Consider the following 20106-nt stretch of genomic DNA (forward strand, 5'->3'; position numbering starts at 1 on the left):
AGGGTTTATAGTTCAGTCCCTGATACAACAATTAGGAAAAAAAATCAGCTGAACTTTTTTATTGTATAATGAAGGTTTTGTGGCTTTTTCCAAAGCCATGTCATTTAGATTATATATTTCTAATACTTCATGCATCTGTGAGACAGGAAAATACCACTCTTTGTTTTTGGAATGAAAACCAAATCACATTCTCTTTAAAAACCAGTGACAGCCACCTTTTACATCCACTACTATCTGGTTTCATTACTATCACAAGTCCCTGGTAGTTGGAAGCTTCCCTTCCAACTTCTGCTGGAGTTTGTCTCAGGAAAGCTGTTTCTGGAGTCTAAACTCTGATGACACCTTACCTCCTCTTACCTCTCTCTGATGCAGCTCACTGTAACAGACTAGAGGACAAAGGATTGATTGGTCCTAGCAAGATGCTACTGCCCTCTAGACAGTTCTACACAGAAGAACTTGAGATGAGATAAGCAAGGCAGACCACATCTATGCCTTGGTAGTTACAATGTCACTTACCCTGCCCCCCACCCCCGCCACTGCTATGCTAAAATTATAAGCTTGCCATGAGCCGGACGGTGATGGCACATGCCTTTAATCCCAGCACTTGGGAGGCAGAGGCAGGAGGATTTCTGAGTTTGAGGCCATCCTGGTCTACAGAGTGAGTTCCAGAACAGCCAGGGCTACACAGAGAAACCCTGTCTCGAAAAAACAAAAAACAAAAAACAAAAAAACAAAAAAACAAAAAAAAAAAGCTTGCCATGGAGATGTGAGAATGGAGAAAACACAGTTTAATGACAGCCAGCGAGACACCTGAAATGCTAGTGGTAGCAGTATTGGCTAAAGTCTGATATCAAAGTTGTCAGCCAATAAGGCATGTCAGATATCAGCAAGTAGGCGCTGTAACCCCTACCAGTATGACGGGCATGTAATCACTTCATGAGCAACTCTTTGACTGGGCCAGGGGATCATGTGTAGAATGTATGAATCCTACATTGGATCAGCCCATAATAGCACCAAGAGTCAAGCAATCTCATAAAATTGCCTTAAAAATTTTTTATTTTCTGTAAATCCTATTAACAGACCCCAGACCAGCAGATCCGTGGTTTTCATCTCTTTGAAGCCCTCCTACTCTCGGAAGTTTTCTCTCTCTTCCTGAATTTTTCTTAATAAAGCCTGATTCCACTTTGCCTGAACCTAGTTCACATAACCTTAATCTTCATTTTGGTGAGACAACAAATTCAAGAGCCACCAACTTGGGTTGACTTTGGGTATTCTCTGAGGCACTGGCACACTAATTCCCTTGGTCATATCCATCCTGGCCAAGAATACTCCAATGTTCTCAAAATCCATATCACTACTACATATCTATAAACACATATATGCATACATATCCACAAGGGGGGAATGTGGCTGTGCAGGTAGGAGATCTGGCTGCTCTTCCAATGGACCCGAGTTCAGTTCCCAGGACCAACATGGTGTCTCACAACCATCTGGATCTGACACCCGTTTCTGGTCTCCATGGGAACTGACATATAGTACACATGCTAGCAGAACATTATGCACATAAAATAAAAATACACAAAAGGTAATTTTTAAATTATACATTGAACTCTTAGTCCTGGCCACTCTCCCAGAGATAGGTAATCACCAACCTTCCCTATATCCTGGGATAGATAACTGTGTCTACTTCCTTGATGAAGAACCTTGGAAGGATCTTTCAGGGGTTTTTGCTTGTGGCTGTGTCAAATAATTAGAAACTCCTCCAAGCTTTATCTCTAAAACATATCCAGTCTACCACTCCCCAGCCCTTCTATGTAATGAAGCTGTTCTTGGCACCCTCCCCTCCCCCTCCCAGCTACCAACAAACCTCAGACCCTCATAAGCTGGGCTACTCTGTCAACTGGCATGTTTTCCTTAGACCCGGAATCTCAGGTGAAGCTCTATTTTTCTTAACGTCTGGGTTTTTAGTTTTGTTGGTCTGAAAATTGTTTCCCTCCCCCTTTCACTAGTTAAATGCCATTTTTTTTAATCTGATCTTGCCACTTTCTTGGGAATACTTTTAACCTCTTTACAGTGGAATTTCATCTACTCTGGGTGCTTTAACAAGACCATAACCCTGTGGCACAAATATCACTCCTTTACTCCTCCAAGGTCCCATACTTATCAGGTCTGTTCGAACCAGAGAAATCTGACCTTGCTCACCACTGCAGTCTCAATGCTACAAAGACCAAATTCCTAATTCTAGTATTTCTAAAGAGGGTGAAAATTTTATATGCTACCTCATGATCAGAATTTTGCTGTTGCTGTTTTCATCTCATATTGCTGTTTTGGGGACGATTCTGAATTATAAAGATACAAAAACAAAAACTTCTGCAAGACAATGAATGCAATTCTTACATCCTACACTATGCCCTGCATTGTCTTCCTCATGCCATCTCCCTCGGCATTTAGAAACCATGGTCCAGGGGCAGCAACACACTAAATAAACCAGTGAGCAAGCACAACATGCATCCAGTTCTGTGTGATCCCATCGCCTCGTCCCTTCCCAACTAACAAATCAAAGTGAGCTTTGTTGAGATTCAGGGCCTGAGAAAAGCTGACGGTGGGCTGCAGGCACAGACATAATGGACGATCCATAAGGCTGCCTGGGCTGTGAAATGTTCTAATTTTTTATCAGGAACGTTAACTCTTTTATCAGTTCAAAAGCATGTGTATCCATGAGGTCGTGTGAAAAGACTGTTGTCCTTTGCCTTCCTCTTCTTCCCAGCATAGTAATTAGCCTCCAAGTCGAACAATGGCAATTCAGACCCAAGGAGGCTCATGGCTTGTGTTTTCTCACAAATGATTATACAATAAACTATGAAAGCCAGAAGCCAGCTCAATAGGCTTGAATGGACTAGGAGAAAAGAGGAACTAACCACGGCCGTCTGTCTCACTGCTGACAATACATTTGTATGTTACCTAACCTCTCCAAGATCAACATCTTTGAAATCATCTTTAATGCACAAGTGGCAAGGATTACAATTTTAAAAGTATGGATTAGTGAGAGAAGTGTCAGGGAGAAGAGGGATGTAAGCTCACCCTTAAGTTTTCTTGTACTTTACACTTGATCGTTTTCACTCTTATAAAACATGCTATAAGGAAGACAGACGCCAGTGTCTGTGGCGCTGTTACAATCTGGATGACAATGCTTTCATTCAGCCAGGAGCCCATACACTTCATCTCAACAGGCGCACTCAGAGTATACTATGGTTTTATTCTGCAGAGGCAGCAAAGCACAAAGGATCTGAGAAATAGGAGAGATGTAGACCGTTCTACAAGAGTTTAGAAAGAAATCCTCTATAATAAAAATGTAAAAAGGAAAGAAAGGAAGGAAGGAAGAAAGGAAAGAGGGAAGGAGAGAAGGAGGGAAGGAGGAGGGTGAGGAGGAAGGAGGGAAGAAAGGAAGAAAGAAAGGAAGGAAGGAAGGAAGGAAGGAAGGAAGGAAGGAAGGAAGGAAGGAAGGAAGGAAGGAGAGAGAGAGAGAGAGAGAGAGAGAGAGAGAGAGAGAGAGAGAGAGAGAGAGAGAGAGAGAAAGAACAGGGGCTGCAGCTGAAGAGTACTAAGAGTTTCCCGGAGGACACAGGTTCAAATCCCAGCACCCACATGATGTCTCAGAACTGCATGTAATCCCAGTTCTATGCAAACTGATACTGACTATATTTTGACACCTTGGAACACCAAACATACATATGGTGTATGTAAACATGCATGCAAACTCCCACACATATAAAATAAAAACAAACACATCTTTTAAAAACAAGTGCACACAGTGAAAAGGCTGGAGCGGAGTAAGAACTGTATGAGGTCACACCCCGAACGTGTGACAGTGGCCACGCTCACCTAAGGCCGGAGCAGAGTAAGAACTGTATGAGGTCACACCCCGACCGTGTGACAGTGGCCACGCTCACCTAAGGCTGGAGCGGAGTAAGAACTGTATGCGCTCACACCCCAAACGTGTGACAGTGGCCACGCTCACCTAAGTCTGGAGCAGAGTAAGAACTGTATGTGTTCACACCCCGAATGTGTGACAGTGGCCACACTCACCTCTGACCTGGGACGGTGACCATGCAAACACGCGTTTTCTACTTTGGCTCATTTAAGTTCTCAACTCTGTGTTTTTCTCTGTTCTTTCTTTATCACAAGAAACAAAAATCTAACCAAATGTTTGCCTCTAAGACTTACTTTTCTGAACTAGCATAATTGCCTTTGTTCTATATAGGATGAGGCAGTACAAAAAAGTCCAATTTATACTTTCTATAATAAATACATCTATCCTTCACCTTAATTATATAAATACTGGATGAAAATTCTATCTGTTCTCATGCCTCATAGAAATTATATTATATTAATGATATATTATATATATATATAATGCATAGTATAGACATGACTCTAGGAAGGTTATATTTTATGAATAATCCTCTGTATTAGTCCATTGTTACATAATACCATCAGCTAGCTAAGTTTTAGTGAAAAAAGGTTCACTTTGACTCATAATTACAGGGTCAAGGGTTAAATATGGAGTTTACCTTCTTGCTAGCAGAGGCCCTGAAGGTATACACAGCTCATCTCAGAGAAAGAAAATGCCACAATGATAGGTGCCTTTTCTGCCTGTGACCTTTGCCCCCTCATCTTGTCTTCTGTGCCCTCCTCACCAGAATGGCCTGACTCGCTCTTCTTGCACCATCACGGACTCATCTGAACGTTTTCAACTCTTCCTGCCTGTCAGTTCTGAAGCTGTGCCCACACAGTCAAGTAACTCCTTAGCAACAACCACCCTTCCCACTCTGCAGCTAACAGCGTGGTGGGTGACACAGACTGGGTACATGGCTGGGAAAGAGAGATTCTTTTGTAAGTCACAGTCCACAGCCCTAAGATGAAGAGCTACACAGATGAGGCTGAGTTGTGGAGAAATCTTGAGGTGCTGTTGGGTGTCACGTGCAAGAGTCAGTGACCACATGCATGCATCTTCTGACCTCTTGTCTTAAAAAGCCATCGCTGTTCAGTCATGGAGTTTACCTTGACAGACTTACCCAATCCTCCTCTTTTCCCCAAAGCCCCACTGCTAAACACCCTCTTCTTACTCTACACTGGAGACTGAAGTCCTTTGTGAGCTTTGAGGGTGGAAGGTGTTTGGTCTATCACTGGACCATTTCTGTCTCCAGAGAACTAGAACCAGCTCTTGGTTTCCACAGACTTCCTATTTCACTAATGAACTATTTGATGCATTAGAGCAGTGATGATGTGGAAATAAACGGGTAAGTAAGTAAATGGCTGACTAGTGATGCTGCTGGTTTTCTTGTGAGCTTCCAAGGCTGATATCTAACAAGTGCGCATCATTACAAAAAGCAACAGGTGATTCATAAGTTCCCAGACTCAGAACCATTTTTTCATATGTCGGCGTAACTATGAACCCTAAAACATGTATTTAGAGGCCTTAATAGACACTTGAGATTAAAAGGGGGTGCCCATACTGTGAGCTATCAGACAATCAGAAAAGCTGGGACATTGCTTTCGGACATAAAATGTGTTAAGTCTGGATCACGAAACACTCACTAGCTAACTCTGCTAGCCAGAGCACTATTAGATCACCCGAGAGTGTGTTGGCATTGGGTACTCCAAGGTTCTGTTCCAGACCCTGAATCAGAATTTCATTTTAATGAGATCCCAAACTGGTTTATCTTCTCATTAAAATCTGAGAAGCACTGAGGTCAGCCGTGGCTCCTGGGTATAGGCCTTACAACTTATCTGATTAAAAGCTCAGCTCTCTGCAAGCCCATCAGTGTTGGGGATCACCAGTGTTGCCTGCCTGCAGTTAAAAGGTACATGTAGGTGAGCTGTATGGTACCCACCATCCTCCAGGAGCTTAAAAGCATCTGTCCTGAGTTGCTAAATCCATGACTGCCAAACTAAAACAATGTTTATAAATGAGGGGGGTGTGAAATACAAAAGTTACTTAATATATAGGATGTATCTGAAATATAAAACAACCCCAAATCACAAGGTCTGGGCCTCAAAGCTTCAAAACCTATCATTGCTCTATGCCTCTTTCTAGAAATAATGTATCCTGGTTTCTAACACAAACAGAGGGCCAGTAACAGTGAAATGGTGTTGCTGTTTAGAAGCAAAGCCAGGAACGGAGGAGGGGAGGGGGGAATGGTGTTGTTTAGACACACCTAGTATATACATTGTGTGGGTGGGTACTCAACAGGACAGGGGTGGAGCTACAGCCATCATTCTGATCAGCAGGTGCTCTGCTAGCTAAGGTCCCAGAGTTCTTAGTTTCAAAGAATTTTCTTTGCCTATATTTTATAGTGAATATTTTTTAACTTGGAGACAGATTTTGCATAAAGGATTTTCTTAAACTTTACTCCATGAGAACCGTGTCTAAATGGAAAAAGAGAATCCCTTTCTGTCCCACTCTTAGACCAAACTCATTTATATTCTTGACCTGTAACTACTTTACATACTGTGTGCATTTGTACAGGAAAAAGAGCCTCATAGGTACACCTGGTTGTCTGGCTCTTGCAACTAGATAGAGGAGCCATGGCTTCTGTCTTCAATGTATGCTGATGTCCATTTATCTTTATTATGTGACCCTAACTCACTACTTTGCACATGATTGTCCAAGTCAACCTCCAAGATGCTTAAAATTGCATACATCTTATTTTTTCCTATTCAGATTTCAAAATGGCATTTCCCACAATCTTTATTGAGAATGAAATAAGCTCATTTTTAAAACAATTACCTAACAGCACTGCAGATAAGAAACTGCACTTTCTGCTTAAGTGTTTTCCTTCCTTCTTAAATTGCTTCTGGTGTGAATGATGTCTAGATTATTGCTCTTCTGCTTGGTACAAATAGCAAATCCTCTCACTTGTTTCAAAGTCTTACACTGCTGAGAAGACTAGCCTTCTGATCAGCTAAAAAAAATCCCATTTTTCCTTTAGTACCATACTAGACAGTTTGATTTAATTATTATTATAGACATTTACATAAAGCTTTCTTCAGAAGAGTTTTAGCCCATTTAAGCAATGCCATTACATGGACAGAAAAACTCTTTTGAGAAAATGTAATGGGGCATGAAAAATAATAAAACCCACAAAATACATTTATTCAAGGATTTTAATAATGAAGAGAAATTGCAATTCAGACTAAAGAGCTGAAAGCTGAGAGCCCTCTCTTATTTTAAAATAAAGCGTGATTAAGCAGGTGCAGTGTAGTGCCCTGAATCGAAGGGCAGCATCCTGTGCTCTGTCTTCTGCAAAGCTACCTTCAGTTCAAAAACCATTCGGGATATTCACTCACCATCAACAGAATTCACTGAAGATGGGGAACTGCAATTCATTTTAACAATGCTACTAGATAGCACTGTATGGTTGAAGTGAAATGTTTGGGCTTCTTACATTCCCCTTTCTTAAAAGATGTCCCATGAGTCACTATTGTCTTGTAAAGTTACTAGGAGGCACAGCCAGTGCCCTTCCAAAGACCCAGTGAAACAAAAAAGCTTTGTTCTCAGATTGCCCCAGCTGCCTCTTATCACTGCTCCCTCACTAAAGGAAGAAAACCAGCAGGTCCCTATTTTTGTAGAGTAAGCTGGGAAGAGCTGGCTGTATATAATAAAAACTACTATAGTCCTTGATCCAGCAACTCCACCCTTAACATGCTCTATACACAGAGCTATAGAAGTGCACCAAGTTCCTGTGTGAATAATCTGATGTTGGTAGGGGAGCACTGCACAGACTTTGAGAGGGGAGAAAATAGAATCACAAGCAAACCTTACAGTGTTATTATATGCAGCAATGTCTGATTGGTATGGGAATGTCAGCATAAGTCATTAATCTAACAAGAGCCAGGGAAAATGAGTGATACGGCTCTCTGAATAGAACAGAAAAAGCATGCATCATCATATGTCAGTGGACATGAGAAAAATTACTTGGCAAAGCACACAAGAACTAAACTTTAAGAAAGCGAAGGAGTATTAAATCTACTTTCCTTTTTTATTTTATATTTCCTGTTATATGTTGAAGGTTATGTATGTAGTTTTTATTAAGATGCTAAAATGCGCTACTCAAACCTCACTGGCTCCTCTGAACTTACTTAGGTAGACCAGCACTCACGCAAGAAATGAGCTCAAGAAGATGTCAGCACAGTGGTGGGTACAAGGCAACTGTTACATGCTGACATTTTCATGCTGTTATGTAGGAGTGTGTGCACACGGTGTAGACTTGAGTTAGTTCAAAGGCTAGGGAGATTTGTAACAAGAAATCCTGAGCCAAAACAGCTGCCACAACTCCCCTCATGCCACGCCTCCCCTTGTGCCATGCCTTCCCTTGTGCCACACCTTCCTCCCATCTTTATGAGTCTCACACCACACTTACTTGTCCTTTCACAGCTCCGTATAGCCCACATGTTATATAACAAGCCAGTGTTCATAGATGCTTAGTGTATAGAGTCCTTTGGACAAAAAAAAAAAAAAAAAAAAAAAACCGCAACACTATTTTAAGTGCTCCTTTTAGCCAGGACTTAAAAACAAGTCTTTTCAGAAGTAAGGCTTGTAGACAGCTTGATTTCTGTGACTGAGAGGATGATCTAGAACATCAGAGGCTACAGAAGATTTTAAAAGTATTTCTAGACATCAGAAATGAACTTCATATCCTGTGTGAGAAAGGGCAGCAAAACCTCGTCACACGGCACTGCAAGAGCTTTTGTTGTTGTTCATTTGGCTTGGTTTATTTTTTATTAAAGTCATGGCTGAGGGATACTATATAAGTGGGTTCCACTGTCGTGGGTAAAAGAGCCACATTTCACCCGATGCCCAAATTAACTTAAGTCACAGACTTCCCTGATACAAGAACGTGACCAGGTAATCTTTACTACTTGGTAGAAATCTGTACTGAGCAGTAAAAGGCAGAATGCCCCCCCCCCCAGAGAGTCTCTTCTGTCTTCTCTACTTCTACCGCCATATGCAAGGGTCTTCCAAGAAAAATTAACAATCCTTCTAGAGTACAAGCAGGTAAAAATGATCACCAAAATAGATGACATATCATTTCTGGAAGTAATTTAAGTGTCTAGCTTAAAGAGATCACTACGATATGTTTAATACGAAGCTTTTTTTTTCCACAGGAAGTACAGGTCAGCAAAAGTGTGCTCACATTTGCATTCCTTACAGCACTTGCCGTCCACATACGCAGGAGCCGATTTCGGAGGGCATTCAGGTACGGGGCAGACCAGAGTCTCGCACTGGATGGTCCCATTCTGAAAAGCAAACAGCATTTGAAGAAATGCCACATAGAAATCCATGGCTTTCAAATCCATTTCATAGATTCCAAGCTCTTACATAAAATGTCACTATTCTCTTTGGCAATGCCCACAGTGTGGTGACTCACACTAATGCGGGCTACATTTTAACAATTGAGACCTATTCCTATTTTTACTCAGCAACTGATCTTTACAAAGCAAATCTGCACCTTCTGTAGTGAAGCGGAGAAGACCACAAGCTCACAGGGAAATGGCAAGCTGAAGGCTGGCCTGGAGCAGATCGATATCTCCTGACTGCTCACACGCCAACCACGCATCTGGCTGCTCTGACTTTCCCAGTCAGTGTGTAAACCTTACCAAATCACACCCAGCGTTTGGCTTAGGTAGATTTCTGGTCCTCGAGTAAAATCTTGAGTAAAAACCCATATTACACAGAGATGTGCATATGTTTATGCATACATACAGACTGTGCATGGACATACTCCCACCCAGATGCACATATGTATGTTCACACACAAAAAGATACCCACAAGTGTGCATGTACATATACACAGATGCACATTCACATGCGCATATGCACACATCCACACAGATGACACACTCAGTTGCTCTCCCTTGCCCTCTCTCCCTCTTTCTGTCTCTGTCTCTCTGTCTTTCTCTCCCTCTCTCTGTCTCTCGATCTTTCTCCCTCTCTCCCTCTTTTTCTCTCTCTCTGTGTATCTCTCTTATACATACACACACACACATGCAGATACAGAAACATTGACATACAGGTCACTTTGGATCGTTTTTATGTGAGTGGTATTCTGCTTTCAAATCAGCTGGGTGACTGTGAGGAGAGCTTTGCAAATGGTAACTTGAATAGATCTATGAGCCCTCTACAGAACTCTAGCTTTTTAACAGACAAGTTCACGTGGAATCTGAAAAAGTTTAAAACCGAACTTTTGAAGCTCTCTTTGAAGCATGGATATGGATTTGAAATAATAATGCACTAAAAATAATTTATTACTGAGAATTAAGAAAAGTCACATTTATTTAAACAGTGTAGTATGTATTCTGTTAGCCAACTATTAAAGACTGTTTAAATCTATTATTTATATGATTCTGTCTAGACACAATATTTAATGCTCTATATAATTCAGTTTCTTTATAATTCATTAATAAATGCACGAGGGAGAATCCCCCAGAAACACTAAGGGTCACAGGGCAGACTCCCTTGAGGCTCACTTCGCTCACCTCATTTGAATTGCTAACTTCATGTATGCACAGATGTGCTTCATAGCTTCCTCACACCAGAGGGAGGCTTTAATAATGTAACACAGTGTTCTTCAGAAGTGACCAGGTTTGCTTGCATTTTCGTGTTGCATTTAGAGAAAATAGGTCTTGAAATTTTCATGACTACATTGTCTCAATAAATATTTCACCAGCGTGGCCACCCGAGTCCCCTGAGACGGTGAAGGGGAGGGGACGCATACCAAGCATGTGCAGTTCTTACAGCCATCTGTCCAGGACTCGAACTCTCGGTAGGTGGTTCCCTTCATGGTGCATGTCCGCTCACAGTAGCACTGATCCAGCCTGTTCATTCGTTGTTCAGCTCTAGATAACTATGGCACAAAGACAGGGCTTACCATGGCAGCCGCTTGGAGATACAGAGCACTCTAGCAAGCATCTAACACCGCTACATAAACAGCAACAGCAGTGGGCTGTGCCCAGCACCAGTTATTATGCATATATTAAGACATTATCAATTATAAGTATATTAAGCATGTAAAATTTTAAAGAAGCATTTCCTGACCATGTACATGTAAAAAGTTTACCTTTAAAACAACAATCACAATTTATAAGACACAAATTGAGGCTAATTCAGAATAATACCATACAGGTAAGAACCTTTCTTTTTAAAAAAAAATGTCTAATTCCATTAATATGTTAACTCAAGTAAAAAAATAATAATATTTCATATTTATATCATATTAATCACAAACTGTATACACACGGCCTCTAGAAAATCCTTCAATACTATGCAAAATTTAAAATCTGCTGAACTTGTCAGTAAACGTGTCATGCTCTTCAGACTTACAGTGACTGAACCAACATCTATAGCATCAGTTAAAAACTGCTCTGGAACCATTTACTTGGCCACATGATGGTGTCCACATACTTTACAGGTTCTTTCTGCCTTCCTATTTGCAATGAAAGCTAAATAGAAGTAAATAATTAAAACTAGGCAGTGGTAGATCTTGCAGCAGTAAAGCAGAGAACAAACAAGGTAATCTGCTCCCTTCCTGATTTACTGAGTCATCTGTTATACAGATGGCTAGGATTTAAATATTTATACACCTTAATAAACATTATAACCTTCTTCCTTGAGCAAGGATTCCAATTCAGTGCCAGGAAATCACAAATCGGCTACTTTAAGGAATGTCTGTCTCCTCCAGCATGGAAATCTATGGTGATAAAGGAGCTTTTGGGGGTCACATGACTGTGGTGCATTCTCAGTGTATTTGTGAATCAGTTTTACCTTGGCTGACGTCTTTGATAAAATGTCCTGCAGCTCCATGATTTTCTGCACAAGCCCATGGAAGTCATTGCATGTTGGACAGGCTGCAATTACAAACAGGACATTGATCAGGGCTCCATCGGATTAAGTCTGTGCTGACAGTCATTGCATGTGAGCTCCAATCTCACACTGACAGTCTAGAAAAATGAAGCACTGGCACAATTCTCATGACAGCATACCGTGCAGGACAGATAGACAGTGCAGGACAGATAGACTTACTTCGGTTAAGATCCGGGCACTGAGCAATGAACCCCTGGGGCATGACAAGTAATTGCACATCTTGCATTATTCCCTGTGCATGAAAACATGAGAAAAGCATTATTTCCATTGACCTAAATTATGCTCAGAAGTCAAGTTCCTGAGGAAAAATGTTAAGGAAGAGATCTACACAAACCCTTGTGTCTAGAGCCTTCCAGGATCTATTCCTAACCAGACCATGCCAGGGAAAGAGTCATCAGGCAAAACAGAGAATTATCTTGTTGTTTTCCCCCGATAATGCTTTTAAGGCTGTAAGACTAAATGTCAAGATTCACGGATGTGGCCATCGTCTTATTGTTTTGAGTAGTTATTTTTAGTTCGCCACAGAAGCAAGGCTTGAAAGTGACCTTTAAGCATCGACATGAAAATCACTGTGGGCTTTATCGCCACAGACCTGAGATCAGTTCTGTGCTAAGAGTGATCAAAGGGGAAAAGGTGGGTAAACTGAGTCATGAAAGCAATGCACACTTGAACATTTCTCTTTTTTTTTATAAATGGGATTTTTTTTAAGTTGCTCTCTCAACTCGGAAAGGTCCAAGGATTTAGTGAGCAGGTGAAGCAATACTTAGATTTAGCGTTCTCAGGAACACAGAAAGCTCAGAAGGATGCTATTTAAATGCCAGCTATAAATGACCCACTCTGCACAGGAGGCTTTGCATTTTTATGCATCCTTAGCCATCACGCTGCAGCCTGATGGACTCAAAGCAAGGCTGGTGGTAGAGAAACAACCTCTTCTCACAGACCCCAAGCCCCTCTTTCCCACCACCTCCCCTCTTATCCATTTCATGTACTTGTGCTATGTTTAACTATATCTTCTTGCAAGATGCAAATCAGAAAGTGACAGGGGTACCTATACCAATATGTTATCAGGATAATAAACACCCTACAAAGATCTACCGCCCAAATAGTGATCTGTGTTTACATATTTGCTGTGATTAATAGCATGTGTTGACGTGAGTGGTAACTTTTATAGTACACAACATGGTGAGTACTAAAATCGGTTCTTGATTCTGGAATGCAGGAATGGCTTGGGTAAAAAAATCTTATGGCGTTGCTGAAAGAACATGGAGATGAGTCTGGTGTATAGTATGCAGGTGATGTACTACACACACATATAATGGACAATGTTCTCAGGCTACAATAAAGGTGGCAAAGCATATAACTACACACATAATTGATGTGTGGGGACTGTGAGGCCACATCTGAGCTCCAAGACAGCTATCATTAAATAGAAGAGCGATTTGAAACTCACAGCATGCATCCCTTGCATGGGAAAGAGGCATTGATTTTTAGGGTTTTAAAGAGTAGAATCAATTCCACACATCTGTCACCTGGTGGGCTGCCTAGCTTTGGGTATGTTATTTCACTTCACTGGGTAGGTTAAAGGATCCTAATTAATATTTTCAGCGTAAGGGATTAAATGGAATAGTATAGTCGGAACATCTGGTTTCCACAAAACAAATAAGATTAGGTTTTAAAACACTCACACAATATACTTGGCTTAGAATTTTTGAGTTGACTGGCACCTCCTCACTCTTGAAGGCCACGGGTCAGTCAGGCCTCTCACCATTCTCTCTAACTTGACAATGGTCACAGCTCTGGGGAAATGCTTGCCCGCGAAATGCTCCCACAACAGGCAGCGGGCAAGCATTTGTCTGGCCTTTACTGATTCTTCCTCAAGACTTCCAGACCTTCAGCTGGGACCTTTTGATACTCTACATGAAAGAGATTCTGAGTGCTTCTAAGTTTTCACTAGAGCTACATTATGAGCACTTCCTGTTTTCAGGGATGGCTACACGAGGAAACCATGTCTAACTAATGCTTCTAACTCAGGTAATTAATGTCTCTGCAAAAGCATCACCAAAGGTGATATTTTAGTGGTAGGACATTTATTTCTAGGCTAACATTTAACTTTAGGAATGTCATATTGATCACTAATTATGTCCTGATGCTCATGTCTACAGTACATGAAGATCAAATGCAAACGAAGAGTGACTTTTTACCGCGTTAAAACAATGACCTAAGCAATGGAAAGCAAACACAAGTACATACAAAAAAAAAAAAACACACACACAAACAGAACTTTCATTTCATGCCTTAAAGAGCGAAATGTATTTTTGCAAACTCATGAGAAAGTTTTCCTATTTCTACTTCATGCTCAGATTCTAACCAAAAGATACCTTAAAATATCCATGTGCATTATTTCTCTGTCCCAACCAAAATGTGGTGCCCAGAGGCAAGTCTGTGGAAGGCATTTCCACCACTCGTTCATAGATCCTGAAAGACAAGATAGCAGAGAAAGGCTGTGAACACACAGGATCTCCTAGAGATGGCGAGGATCTTCTAATTCTTGAAATGTGAATAATTCGCTTACTTATTGCAGTCGACATGTAAAATTAAGTGGGAGGCACTGAAGGCTAAGGAGAGCTTGTGCCACTTGGCATCAGCCAAAATATAAGGAAACACTTCCGTGTGAGGCCGGTGAGCGCCAGAGCGGTAATGTAGTCTGATCTCATTCCGATGGCCACTGCTTTCCAGTTCCAGGTACCTTCATGGAGAAGAGGCACATGGGACATGTCAGAGGTACAGTTCAATGATGGCTATGATACTCTCTTCTCCAGAGAGATGGAGCAGACATCACTTTCTGCTCCCCCTACAAAGTACACCCTGACATTCCAAGTAAAAAGTGTAATATCAGGCATACTAGGACATACGTGATATGAAGGGACAGAGCAGGTATATGTAATGTGTTATTTATATATATGCAATATATATGTATGTGAGTTTATGCATACATGCATGTATATATAAACAAAATTAACCCCACATCAATGACCAGTGTTGCTCCCAGAAGACATGACTTGTTGAATGAAAGTCTCAGTGAGAAGTACAAGCGACCATCCATGAGTTCTTGGTCAGGAAGATCCCATGATGGCCAAAACAACAAGAGGTACGCCATGCCGTTAGCATGGTCAAAAGATAAGACTGTGGAATTCATAGGCCATGGGGACCCTATTAACACTGGTTCACTAACTGTTCATGGTGTCAAACTGCCTTCTAAATATTTATGTTTGCATCCATAGGCTTGGATTGTGTCTTCAGCCTTGGTCAGAGAGGCTTCATCATGATGTCAGTTAGAGGTTAATGAGGAGACACGTGCAAAGTGCTAGGAACTGTGACAGGGAGTACTCAGCTGTAGCTACCACCCTCCCCAAGGCTCAGGAAGAATGCCAGAGGAGGGGCCAGAAAGAACTGAGACCTAGCGCGGGAGGAGGAGTACTGCGAGAGTCTGTCTTCTGGCTAAGACATGGCTGTGCACATGTGAACTCGCAGTCGCTGTCATTTCCTCACACAAGATCTGTGCAAGATCAAGCAGGTAAGAAATTTCATAATGTGACTTGGAAGGAAGAAATCTCATGGTGTCCCAGCCTAGGCAAAGAACTATAGGCAGCTAATGACTACGGCGAGAGAGAGTTTACCTCTTCTGAGGATGAGTTCCCTAATTGGTTATTCAGTACAAAATGGTTAATCTGTCCCCCAAATCCTATACACATGAGCAACAAAAATAGACTCATAAGATTTGTATGAGTGTGTGTGTGTGTGTGTGTGAGTGTGTGAGTGTTAATTAAAGAAAAGGAAGACATTAATTAGAGAGGGGGTAGGGGGTTAAAGGAAGGATCAGAAGGAGGAAAATGAAGGGAAAAGTGATTTAAATTAAAATTTAATTTTATTAATTTAATTTTATTAATTTAATTTTAGTGTATTGCATATTGTAGAAAATTTCAAAGAATAAACAAACATTAAAAATCCAGTAAAAAGATAGAAGAAGAAGGGAAAACACCAAATAGGTCACCCAGAAGCCAAGAATTAAAAACCAATTCCTACATTTAATTGATATTATAATAATTTTATGAATTTGTGGTATGATGTCTATTTTAATAAATATGAAAAGGGAAACTGGAGTAATTAGCACATTCTCCACATCAAACAGTGCTCATTTCTTTGTGGCAATAACATTCACAATCATTTCTTCTGATGGTTTCTAAACACACAGTAAAGTATATATTCCATTTACTTAGCCATTCACGAGCACTGAAGCTGATTTCACATCTTGCAATTGTAGACGCTGCTGCGAAAGCCTCGGAAGTGCAGATACCTTTCACACACTGGCCCCCTCCCCTGTGGATATGTACTCGGTAATAAGGCAGGATGATTTTGGAAACACCATCTGGTTTTCCATGATGAATACATTATTTTTCACTCTCACCATGGGTGTGTGAGTATCCCTTTCTCCATATAATTTTTTTACAAGAGGAATTACAATTCCTCGTCTCATGCAATAATACTTATTACCTTAGCAATTCAACTAATCAGCTCTTTAAAAATAGAAAAGCACAGCTAGAGAGATGGCTCAGTGGTTAACAGCACTTGCTGTTCTTCCAGAGGTTCTGAGTTCAATTCCCAGCAACCACATGGTGGCTCACAATCATCTATAATGGGATCTGATGCCCTCATATAAATAAAATAAATAAATCTTGAAGAAAAAACAATAGAAAGGCACTTGCTTTTTAAAACAATTAACATCTGTAACATACCAACCACTTCTATACAGCTGTTAATTTTCAACCTATCAAGCCAAGAGTCACAGAGCTACAATCAAGTGCCCTCCTGCAGACAGTATTAGACATCTTACCTATATTGAACTCCTAAATTTTCAAACAACAGCAGCTCACTGATAATAAAGAAGAAATCATCCACTATAAAAGAAAATCTTTGTCACTGGTGCAGCTCTCAGAGGGCACACCGGCAAGTGGCGCTACAGTCATTCTTTAAACTCTGAGGTCCACAGTGTCCCTCACTACTGCCTATGACCTGACCAGATGGCCTGACTTCTCCCTGTCTCCATTTTCTCTTGTGTACAATGAAGATGCAGCACCATCCCCATAAAGTAGGCTACACACACACACACACATACACACACACACACACACACACATACACACACACACACTGGAAATACTGGGCAATGTTAACATTTTTATTGGTCAATAACTTCATAAGGTCTACCTTAAAGCCAGCTTTGGAGATGACAAGCAAACCAAACACATTTGAAATCATTTTCAACTTTATTTTTGAGGTTATTATATAATTGCATCATTTCTCTCTTCCCTCTCCTCCCTTCAACCCTCCAGTATAGCCCTCTATGCTTTCTTTCAAAGACATGGAGAATAACCCACTCATAGAGAAGTGGCCTACACTGGTAGGAAGGGGCTATCAGGTCAGTCAAACATAATAAGAAATGTGGCGGTCGGACACAGACACAGACACTGAGGTAGGTGGTACTGGGCATTTCAATGGAAAGAGACCACAGAGTCTTAAATCTCTTTACATTCTACTAACTGTAGCAATGGGAGAATTAAAAATTCCTCTAAGCTTCTATCTCCTTCCCTATTACATGGGGAAAATATGACTGTCAATCTCATACAATTGTTAACAGAATTAAATTAAACATGATCAAATTTGTATACTGTGTGATTCTGGATGATGGGCACACAATCCACACATGTCTCTTGAATGATTTACAGTTCTTATTGTATGGCCATGCTTTCTATTGCAACACCATGAAAACTTCACACTAGACTGTATCTTAAATAGATGTGAATCTCTGTGTCATAAAGTACTTTAATAGGTATCTATCCAAATAACAGCAGTATACTTCCATCTATGATAGTCCCATGAAAACAGTCATTTGGATTGTTTGAATACATGCAGTGGGTAACACCTGATACCTTCCTTGGGTACTTTAATAAAAAGACCTCTCCAATATGCCAGCACAAAGAAAAAAACATTTAAAAGATAACGTTTAATTACTTTTGCACACATCTTCATGGCATGCACTGAAGATGTGACCTGGAGCAAGACAAGCAACACCGGAAGCTTAGGGACCCTAATAACAAATGCATGATGTGCACAGTGTTCACTCTCATTTCAGTCAGTGAGAACAGACTCTGCAAGTCCTGCTGCATTAAGGCGGACAAGCACCAATAGGTAAGGACAACGTTCCACGAGTAAGGTATCCAGGATCCACAGCTGTATTACCAAGAGAAAAGGTCAGTAGCAACTGCAGTAAAATCACAAACTAAGACCTGGCACTAAATATCCTGGCTTTAGTGACAACCCCTCGATCATATCGCCCTGTATAATAAATAAGGAAATAGCACAAATGAAACAGAGGCAATCTTTTACTATTAATCACGAGGCTGATGAGACAGTAAATCTAAGGCTGTAGGAAGTCCTGCAGTGATGTGCATGACGTCCTGAGCAATGTGTGCTGTGATGTTCACAGAGCCACGTCCAGGACCCCACAGCCCCAGCCTCATATGGATGGCAAGATCTTTCTTAGGGTCCAGTACAAGTGAGTGGAAAAAAAATGTTCCCTACAACTTAATCTCAATCCTCCATCCCCCACCAAAGGATATTTATGGCCTGAAGACTGTTCTAGATAAACTGTTCCTACCAAGATTGGTCAAACATGTCCCTTTGATCCAGCTGTATGCATATAAGATCTACTTATTTGTTTATCTGGATGCAATAGCACCACTTCCGTGTTTAGCCGTATTCAATAACTCCACCTCTCTGTTCAATGATATATAATAAATCCACTGAGTTTATGGAGGATTAGGGAGGTGCTACAGTTTCTCCAGCAGAAAACCCAGGCCAGCCAACCTTTTCATAGCTTTCTGTATGCGTCTGTCCATACATCTGTCCATTTCTCTCATTCACTCACCACTCTGTCAGGTCCGTCCATGAAGCCTTGATGAACACAGCGTAAGACAATCTGTAGGGAACCTCAAAGTCAGCTCAAGACACCCCAAGACCAATTCCTTGGCACAAAGGAGATTTATCTGCACCAGAGGAACAGAAGGCATAGACAGTACATAGAGTCCATCCAGGACAAAGACAGGATATAGAGTATGAGGAGAAGGAGAGGAGAACACGGGACAAGGGAGAAAGGGGTAGTTACGGGGATAGGGGACAACAAAAGACTATCTCTAGATAGAAAGGAGACTGGTGTGGCCCATAAGCAAATGGCAACTTATAAAGGTAAAATGTGAATCCCTGTATTAGAATGAGTTGTTTAATTTTGGTTGGTCATGTTAATTAGGTGAGCCAAAGAGGACTTTGGATTTCTGGACATCAATACTTTGATAGATGGACCTTCATAGTGAGCCTCCAGAGGAGGGATTTGCCAAATGATGGAAATCATCTTGGTGGCTAGCTTTAGGAATGTAAGCTAATAGCTTAAGCAAGGCAGAGGGAATGGGAGAGGGGAGCAGGCCTACCAGGGTCACATTTGCCATGCTGACTAGGGTCCTTTCACTATCCCTTTGATCTTAGAGAATAGGGGATCCTACAGCCTCCTGCATGTTTCAAAAACATCCAGTTGAGAAAGGTCTTGCACAAAGCCTGAGAGAAACAGGTACTAACAGTAAGTGGGCAGACTCACAGCACAGAGAGGGCCACCAAGAGAATAAAAGGAAGTAAGGACCTGATCCATCAAAAACATGAAGAGAACATAGGGGTGATGTTGCAGTAGCCACACACCTATGATGTATTCACACATATCTACAGACAAATAAGCATACATATACATACACACATGCATATATACACATAAATATGCATATATACACATACCCCACAATCTTGTCATCTAAAATAACAGGATAGAATTAACATCAGAAAACATACAAAAGCAGGAGGAGCGGTAACACTTCTTACCGTCAGGGTTACCATTGACCATAGAAAGTCTTGAGTTCTTGGGAGCAACTGGCTGTATTGTCTGATGAAACACCCTGACCAAAACTGCCTGTTTCTACATCACTGTTCATAACTGAAGGAAAAAGTCAGGACAGGGATTCAAACAACACAGGAACCTAGGAGGCAGGAGCTGCTGCAGAGCCACGGAGGGGTGCTGCTTACAG

The 20106-nt window shown here is 41.1% G+C and overlaps 1 protein-coding gene across 1 annotated transcript in view; it reads right to left on the minus strand.

Annotated features, from left to right (window-relative positions):
- Nell2 (neural EGFL like 2) overlaps positions 1-20106 on the minus strand; it is a 301332-nt gene that overhangs the window by 196587 nt on the left and 84639 nt on the right. The window contains exons 5-10 of the mRNA XM_052161466.1: positions 14496-14669; positions 14302-14398; positions 12083-12155; positions 11825-11907; positions 10779-10907; positions 9198-9300 (exon numbers count right to left, since the gene is read on the minus strand). Coding sequence (XP_052017426.1) covers positions 9198-9300; positions 10779-10907; positions 11825-11907; positions 12083-12155; positions 14302-14398; positions 14496-14669 — 659 coding nt within the window. The remainder of the gene's footprint in view (positions 1-9197; positions 9301-10778; positions 10908-11824; positions 11908-12082; positions 12156-14301; positions 14399-14495; positions 14670-20106) is intronic.

This window comes from Apodemus sylvaticus, chromosome 17, assembly GCF_947179515.1.
Source record: "Apodemus sylvaticus chromosome 17, mApoSyl1.1, whole genome shotgun sequence".
In the NCBI taxonomy this organism is placed as follows: domain Eukaryota; kingdom Metazoa; phylum Chordata; class Mammalia; order Rodentia; family Muridae; genus Apodemus; species Apodemus sylvaticus.